The following is a 9,334-nucleotide window of genomic DNA, read 5'->3' as shown; positions in this document are numbered from 1 at the left end:
GATAATAATAATTTTAAAAAGACTGCTGTAGGAAGAAGAAGTTCAAGTGGAAAAAGCATAGACCTTGTAGTCAGCTGCACTTTGGAATCCAGCACTGCCCCTTTTGATACATGTGATTGTGGCCTAAATTTTACTAACCTGTCCAAGCCATAGGGAGCTCTGGTGGCTTAGTGGTAAGGAGTTGCCCTGCTAGCCTAAAGGCAAGAGGTTTGAATCCACCAGCTGCTCCAAAGATGAGCAGTCTCCTCTCATTTGATTTACTGCCTCTGAAAACCTGTTGGAGGGTCAGTCAACTATGAGTCAATTCCAGTTCAGCAGTACGTAACAACTCTCCAAGCCATGGTTGGTGAATATTAATTGGAACAATTAATGCATATCAAATACCTTGCTCGTGGTACTTGCGTCATTGCTTATACTTCAGATTTTTGTCCTTGAAAACCCTCAAAACAATGCTGCAAATGGATGTGGAAAGTAGCCCATTTCTTGGAGAGTTTTGAAAATACAAATCTACCAAATACTAGAAAGAAATCTATTCACACTAGAAATCCACAGATGTGCTTATCTATATTCTGTTCATCATTATCTCCTTAAAGTTCTTTTTCTTTGACTTTTCTTATTTTTCCCTCTGACCTTGAAGTTGAAGTGTTTCATAAATAAGTATCTTGGCATTATCCTCTGACTGTTAAAATCTCTGTGAGCCTTCTCTTTTTTTATATATAATCACTTCTGGGCCATTTTGTTCAATTATAACTTTAATTACATACTCAGTTCACTGTGTTCACACTTATTATTCATAGGTTATACATCTTCACCACGCTCTGAAGGTTAGCTCGGGGTTTTTTCCCACATATTTCTTATCAGCTTATTTCATTTTCCTGTGTTTTAGATTTGATTTTCCACTTTGGACCTTGTTCTGTTTTCTATGCTCCAGTTCTAGTTTTTACCTTTGGCTATCTACATGATTATTCACCAGTACTATACACTTTTCTTTCCCTCCTCTTCTCTAAAAAGTGGCCAAACGTAATAAAACATCTATACTAAATTGTTTGTATACTTTTTGTCAGTTATTGATAAATAATTTATATATATCAAGAATCCTTTTTCACTAGAGTTCAACTATCTAGACTGTAAAAATACTACTCCAGTCAAGAACAGAACTGTTTGGCAACCCAAAAAGTATCCTTGTTGTCGCTTTGATGACTTCTGTTTCCTATTTCATCTCCATCTACAAACTTCACTCCCACCAAACCCTATAGTCTGCCCAAGGCTGATAACCTTGTTATTCCCCACTGTATCCTCAGCACCGAGCATAGAACTTGCATAGTATTGCATGTTTCTTAAGTGAGTTCAAACTGAATTTTTAAATTACTACTTTTCCCGGAACATTTGATCGTTCTAATGTGAAATCTATACTTGGACCAAGAGGCAGTCATCAGAACAGAGCAGGGAAACACTGCATGGTTCAAAATTGGGAAAGGTGTACACCAGGGATGTGTCCTATCTCCATACCTTTTCAACCTGTATGCAGAACAGATTATCCAAGAGTCTGGGCCCTATGAGGAGAAGTGTGGCGTCAGGAATGGTGGGAGATCTATTAATTATCTGTGTTATGCACATGACACAACCCTACTCACTGAAACTGAGGAGGACCTCATGCACTTACTGCAGAGGGTCAAGAACTGCAGCCTTTGGTATGGACTGAGGCTCAGTGTCAAGAAGATAAAGATTCTCACCACTGGACCAATCGGTAGTATCAGGATGGATGGTGAAGAGATTGAGATTGTTCACAGCTTCAGTTTGCTCAGCTGCACGGTCAACACTCTTGGCACCAGCAGTCAGGAAATCAAAAAGCATATTGTGATGGGAAAGTCTGCTGTTAGGGACCTCTCTAAGGTACTCAGGAGCAACGGTGTCTCTCTGGAGACTTAAGGTGCACCTGATACAGGCCATAGTATTTGCAATCACTTGTTATGCATCAGAGAGTTGGACATTGACTAGGGAGGACAGAAGGAGAGTGGATGCTTTTGAGCTGTGGTGCTGGAGAAGGGTACTGAATGTACCATGGACTGCCAGGAAAACAAACAGATTCATCTTGGAGAGGATTAAACCAAGCTACTCCTTGGAGGCAAGGATTCTGGGGCTTCTCCTGACATACTTTGGACATGTTGCCAGGAGGGACGGGTCCTTGGAGAGGGACATCATGCTTGGGAGGGTGGAGGGACAGCGCAGGAGGGGAAGACCCTCTATGAGATGGATTGATTCGGTGACTGGGGTAATCGGGATGGGTGTGTCGAGGCAGTGCGGTTGGTGCAGGATAGAGCAGGGTTTAGGGCTGCTGTGCATAGGGTTGCTATGAGTCGCAAAGGACTCAACAGCACATAACAACAACAATCAACAATGAAAATTTACATAGACTGGATTTCCATTCATTCATTGTTGCACTTTTCTCCCCGCCCAACCCTCCCCTCCCAGTACAGTCCCCTCTTGGAAAAGAAAAAGAAAAATTCTTTCATTGTTTTACAATTCCTCCCCCCAGGTCGACTCCACTGTGCAGCCTTTGTTCTGGACTCCCATCATGACAGTAATACCTAATCACATATCCCTTTTAAATAGTTTTCTCCCTCATCTGTTTCAATGCAGTATACATTTATCCCATCTTTCTCAGTCTCCCCTCAACCCCGATGTCAGTCCTGTTTTACAACAGTGGCACTAGGCAGTATTAATTCTACTTCTTACGCAGTTTCTTATGTTTTGCTGTATTTTCCTAATAATTGGAGTGTTTGTTGAAGGTGGGTTTTTTTAATATTTTCTATAATATTTTGATAAATCTATTGATTGGATAAATACTTATTTAATACCATTTCTGTGCCGGGCACTTTGATGATAATAAACAAGATAGAAATACCTCTTTGGTGGCACTGACGTTGTGGTGTGAACATATTATAAAGTGGAGGAAACTGTCTGCTTTGTAATCTACTCAGACGTGCTTATGATATATAAATATTCTTGGATATTTTTCTCTACTTATGTTATTATCCATCATGTTATACTCTCACATACTAAGGCTGTTACACTCATATTCTAAGGCTGCTTTGAAATAAGATCCTAAGCCAAAGCTCTGAGCAAAAGGAGATGGAGGAGTAGAGAAATTTTGAACATGGATATAGGAAGATGAAACACTAATATTTGGTGGTTGAGTAAATACAAAGTATTCAAGGAAAAGAAAGAATATAGGATGAATCCCTAAATGTCTGTTTTGGACAGGTGGCTACGGGAAGGTATTTTATCTATGAAAGGAAATACTGGCCATGAGGATAAAGGAAGAGACAGTGCTGATTTCATATTTGGCTGTGTTGAACAGAAGAATCTTTATTATTATTATTATTATTGTTGTTATGTGCCGTTGAGTCGTTTGCGACTCATAGCGACCCTATGTACAACAGCCCTAAACCCTGCTCTGTCCTGTGCCAATCGCTTTGCTTCTGACACACCCATCCCGATTATGTTCTCAGAGGCAATACACTTGAGCGAGGTGATTGCCCATCCTTCTCTCAAAAGCAGCTGGTGGATTCAAACCATGTGCCTTTGGAATTACAGTGCAATTTTTCACCACAAGGCCACTCCCGTTATTTTTATTAGAAATTAAAATTACCTAAAGTTGGTTGCCTGTGCATTCACTGAGTGTTTTTTAGTTAGTAAGACCTTATGAAAATTGAGAGTTGATCTATAAGTAAGCAGATTGTTGTGCCAGGGAGACATGCAACATGGGATAAACAGATGGCACAGCTCTCAGAGATGTGTAGGGTGGACCGATGGTTGGAAAGTAGTATAAGACCCAGAGACACACTGTTCCTTTATTCATAGTCCTGTGGGATATGGAGGCATGCTAGAATCACACAGCTTCCTTAATGGCTGTGAAAACAAGAAAGCACAGTCTCTCTAAGGTGGATCGAGTTTATTCCAAAGAGGACCACAGAAAAGGTTGCGTTCTTTCTTATGTTTTGGGGATACTGGTCTTGAGCCTGTAGAAGCTGAAGGGAAAGACAGATATTTGTACAGAATGAGCAGATGGAGAAACCAGCCTTTGGGATGGTGGTGAAGGGTGACAGAAATGAGAGACATTACAATAAGTGGTATCCACATGGCACTTTGAAATTCAGATTTATTTTATTTTATTTTATTTTAATTTTTCTTTAAAGCTGTAACATTAGTGAGCTTTCAGTGCTTGGGAGGCTCTGGCTGCAGCCCTCATTTGGAGGTCTCATTCTGGGAGGAGAGAGAGTGCATCAGGACCCAACACTGAAGAGCTCTGATCCTTTTCAGCTGTACTGGGGCTTTGGGTAGAAAAATCTCAGAAAGGAGCTTTATTCTTGCATGCTGAAAGGACAGCCAGTAGAGGAACCTGTGGACACTCAGAAATGTGGTAGCAGACAGAAGATGAGGTGGAGAAATAAGGCCAAATGGAACTCTGAACACAAGCACAAATAAACTCCGCAAAGCTTCCACAGGATGGCGAGTGCTGACTGTGTGAGCTAGCGGGTGTGGATGTGGCCTGCTTTTTCACATTTGGTAACTGTTGCTGTTCTAGTGCCCTCATGTGTTAATTTTTCATGACTCATTTCAAACAACATCTGACTCATATTAGGATCATGCTAATTCACGGCACTGTGTAGCAGCTGGCTGCTATTTTTGTACAGCATCTGTGCATTTTTCTTTGAAATGTAGTCCAGAGTTACAGCCTAGGCTGATAGGTAGAATATGTTCCAGGGTAAATGGTTTACCTTACTAGCAGATGAACAAAAATGCAGGTGAGGAAAAAAGTGCCATTTCAGAGGCAAAATGAAAGTAATTAGTGGTTGGCCGTCTCCCTCCTACAAAATTTAAAAGTTCAACCAGATTTGTGATTGCCTTCTCAAAGTTGTGATTATTTGAAATGAAGAGTCACACAGATGTTTGTACGTAACAGTTAATTTTGTTTCTCAGCCAAGTGAATTGGTGTCTGTCACTGCAAAGCAAAGGAAAATACCTTGTGTTTTAAGAGCAAAAAGGAGAGGAGCAAAAGTGCATACAAAATTTATGTCCTGACTCTTGGTTGTTTAAGACACATTTAATTCTGAGATCCAGAGCTTCGTTTCTTTGGATACAGATTTCGGAGATTTGAAGGGATAAGAGTATATGTTGTTTTTGTTGTTGTTGTTAAGTGCCGCAGAGGTTGAGCCATAGGCAACTTATAGCGACCTTATGAATGAAAGACCTGAGCACTTGTATGACTTTCATCATTTCTTCAGGTTCATAGGGTTTCTAGAGGCAAACTATTATGGAAGTAGATGCCGCTTCCAGGCTTGTTTTAATTGGGGAACTCCACTAAGCACTGTCCACCATGGGTAACCATTATCATGTTTAACACATCATTGTCACAGTGTTCAGCATCACAGCAAACATGAGTTATCGTTGTATGGCAAGTGGACAGACCAGGGTTATACGACCTAGAAGAATGTTTGGCCAAAAACAATAAAACCAGGCCTGAGGGCTGTGGATTAAAGTCACCCATCTAGGCCAACAGAGCTCTCTCGATGTTGTTGTTAAGTGCCATTGAGTCATAGGCAACTCATAGCAACCCTATGAATAAAAGACCTGAACACTTGTTTCTCCAAGTTTATAGGGTTTCCGGTAAGAGTACATAGCAGGATATTTTAGACTGAGGATATCAATTGATATAAAATTGAAGTTTTGCTATTTTCTCATTTCCTTAAACTTTGGAGGATGTTGAGTCTTCACAGGCCAACCAGGGTTCTTTTTCCCATAGCTGTTCTGTGCTCTGGTAGCTTTGTGGCTTACGAGTTGTGCTACTAACCAAAAGGTCATCTGTTCAAACTCACCAGCTGCTCCACAGGAGAATGATACAGTGGTCTGCTTCTGTTATGACTTATATCCTCAGAAACCTGATGGAGGGTCACTATGAGTTGGAATCAACTTGAAGATGGTATATATTGGTTTGATACTCTGTGATAGTCACTAACTTTTAGAAAAATTGTGATTATGCCTATTTCCTATATTGTTTTTCCTAAAAGCCCATGCAGCATCCTGAATGAAGAAATAAAACAATGGATTATTCCCTGAGGACAGATTCATGTTATAAAACCAATTCTGCCTATGGAACAAAATGTTTAAATTAAATTATTTTGTCCTCTCCCTTCTCCCATCACTGTAAAAAAAGAAACTGTTTTGGAAGAGTATGTGGGTGTGAGGAAGAACAGTCATAATGTGTTATATAAATAATAATTATACTGTGCAAGAAAATGCACTAGAAATTGCTTTTAGCTAATCTAGCTATCTAAAATCCTGTTAGGTTACCAGCCACACATGAGCAGAATCTCTGTCTGACATAACCTAATAGTACGTTCTTCCTTTATACCTTTATATGGGAAGAAACTTAGGTGGCATTATACGACATACTTCCATGACAGATAATCATTATACAATTAATTACAATCACTATGATCCCATGTTCTTCAGCTGCTAGCCTACATTATCAGTAATCTATGTCTTAAGAGAAGGGGGCACATGCACGTGGGTGTACATGCACCTGCAAGAAGAGAAAGTCGTTTGGGGCGTAATTGTGTACTTTATCATACAACCTCCAGGTAGATTGCAGCATTGTATTTTATGTAACCAAGAAAGTGCCTACAAAAAGTCAGGACAGGGCTTGGAACACTGAACCAAGTCCTGTTTAGTCCTGTCTTGATTCACACATATGTGATGCATCATTTAATATCTTGAATATTGATTTGTCTCTTTACAACAAAGAATCAGTCATCCATGTTAATGAAGCAAGGCTGAACATGCCAAACTCAAAAGGTGCAGCAATTGAAGGACAAATTTCAGCAATAGTTTGACAATCATAGGTGCTTTGTTTAGGGTAGATTTCTTTTTCTAAATCTACACTCTTAGTTATGTAAAAATAGTAATGGACTTGTCCCAAGAGCAAAGATCAAAGTGAATTATCCATTGGAGAATACTAGACAATTAATTTCTAAGAGAAAAGCTTTTAAATTCACTTAAAAGCATAACCTCAGGCATGCTGATATTTTTCCCCCTTCTGAATTCATTTAGAATGTATGCTGTCAGAAGGATAAGAGATGCCTTCAGAGAAAATAAAAATGTAAAGGATCCTGTAGAAATTCAGACTCTCGTGAACAAGGCCAGAAGAGACCTAGGAATAATTCGTCGACAGGTAAGATGGCTCAATGATTTATTGCATTTTCATGAAGAGCTCAAATCTTTGGTATGTCCTACGTCGTTGAACATCACTGGTTTGGGTGTTTATAATTTAGAATGAAAGATTACAAAACCACATTCTTCTTACTCACCTAGACTTGAAAAGTTGGTCTGTCATATTACTGAATTCAAATTGGGTAAAAATGAAAATATCAGCTCAGAATTTCCAGAAATACTCCTATTTTTGAAGCTGAGTTTTCATAATTTCCTAAAAATTGATGCTTTCTTGAAGTATGATAAAGCTTTACTATTATCTTTTTTTTGAAGCCTATAGTGAAGCTGAGTTTATAAGAAATATTACAAAGTTGAGAAAAAATAAATACAACATCAATAATTCAAAAGTCTTGTAAAGTAAATGTATAAAACACACCAGTAAGAAAAATCACATCCAGTTTCTGGCTTTTGGGGTTTGGTTTTGTTTTGTTTATATTATATACTATCACATTATGAGGATGTTGCATGACCTTGTGAAAGGCGATTTTTTTTTTTTACTACAACCTTTTTCTTAAACTAAGTCTTTGTAAGTTTGATTGCACATTTACATAAGGGCAGATGTCAGGAAATTTAAGAGTCATCTGCTTTTCCTAGTATTTTTAAAGTCATTATTCATTATAAATAGAGTATGTCCCTTTGCTTGTGGACACTTTGATGATGGTGAATGAGGTTGACATACCTGTAGCACAGATGATGTAAATACAGAACAGCTGTTTAGGTGCCGACCTTAGATAAGACCCCAGAAGGTGTTTTTGTTTTTATTTTGTAAAGTGCCAGAGATCACCTTGGTTTGTTCTCGCTCTTCTCTTTCTCGTGATGTAACCTGGAACATCTGCAGCACCGTGGCTTCCTGGGTAGTGTGAAATGTCCGGTTTTCAGGAAAATTAATTAGGAAGTCAAAGGCTTCTATCAGTTGGTTTTCTCACCCTCTAGGAAAAATAATTTCTTTTTCACCATTGTTTGTCTTAGCAACAATTACACAGGAAGCTCCATTTCTACTCCCATTTGCCTTTTTGCCTCTGACTTTCACTGAGTTTGTTTATAATGTGTTCAAGGGTAGAACTCTTTTACCATTTTCCATAAGTACTGCTCTAGTGTTTTGGGGAAGTCTTCGTAAGCGGCACCAGGAAATGATAGTGTGCCCGACACCAGTATTCCCCTGAGTTCTAAATATATATATATATATTGTCATTTTATGTTAAGATTTAAAATCCTGTTATATGGTTTCTTCTAGATGAACATTTCATATTCTGATACCCTTTATTAAGTTCTTTAGTTACTGAATAATAGAATAGTTACTGCTTGTTAGCCACATTGAGATGGGGGTTAGGAGAATCCGAAAAAGAAACGGAACTGCATATGTGCTCACAGCCTCACAGTGAAGAGTAAATGAGCCATGATTTGTAAGATGCTAACTTGGTGGTCTTTTACAGGCAGCAGTGGTTGTCTGATATGAGATTCTTTAGCACTGGAACTTGGGGAAAATAGCATCATAAGTCCTTACTTTGCTTAAACTCAAGAAGATTTATTTTATTGGCACCTTCCTGGGTAGAAGTTGGCAGGCATCTTCATAGCAGGCTGGTTTTATCTTTCATGTAAAGCTGTTCAGGATATAAACTGCTTAGCAAAGGAGGGTCTGTTCATATTCTGAGCCATGGTGACTTCTGCTGTGTCTCATGTGTCTATCACCTCTTGAAGTTCTAAAATGACCCTTTTGGAACGTGATATTCCTTCCCCTCATCGGACATGTCAGTTTTTTGTGTTAGCTGCCATCATGTGGATTGCTAGTCATGATAACCCGTGGACAATAAGATTGTTATGTACAGTTGTCAGTGGCTGATTTTCAGAAGGAGACCATCATCAGCCCTTTCCTGCTAATTTGTGTTAGTCTGAAAGCTCCGCTAATACTGGTTCACCATCATAGCAGTGCGCAAGCCTCCCCTGCCAGGTGGGTGGTGGCTGCGTTGAGACATATTAGCCTGGAATCTAACCCATCATGGATGACAAGAGTTCTACCCCTGAACCACGCTGCCTCTATCTGTATATTCTTTTTTTTTTTTTT

General features: G+C 39.2%; 1 protein-coding gene across 1 annotated transcript in view; it reads left to right on the top strand.

The window, feature by feature from the left end:
* LYRM4 (LYR motif containing 4) overlaps nucleotides 1-9,334 on the top strand; it is an 88,411-nt gene that overhangs the window by 42,058 nt on the left and 37,019 nt on the right. The window contains exon 2 of the mRNA XM_006888762.1: nucleotides 7,114-7,234. Coding sequence (XP_006888824.1) covers nucleotides 7,114-7,234 — 121 coding nt within the window. The remainder of the gene's footprint in view (nucleotides 1-7,113; nucleotides 7,235-9,334) is intronic.

Source organism: Elephantulus edwardii, unplaced genomic scaffold (genome assembly GCF_000299155.1).
Source record: "Elephantulus edwardii isolate Elephantulus edwardi_28Jun2011 unplaced genomic scaffold, EleEdw1.0 scaffold00071, whole genome shotgun sequence".
In the NCBI taxonomy this organism is placed as follows: Eukaryota; Metazoa; Chordata; class Mammalia; order Macroscelidea; family Macroscelididae; genus Elephantulus; species Elephantulus edwardii.
The sequence above is the reverse complement of the archived record's forward strand: the minus strand, read 5'-3'. Positions and strand labels throughout refer to the sequence as shown.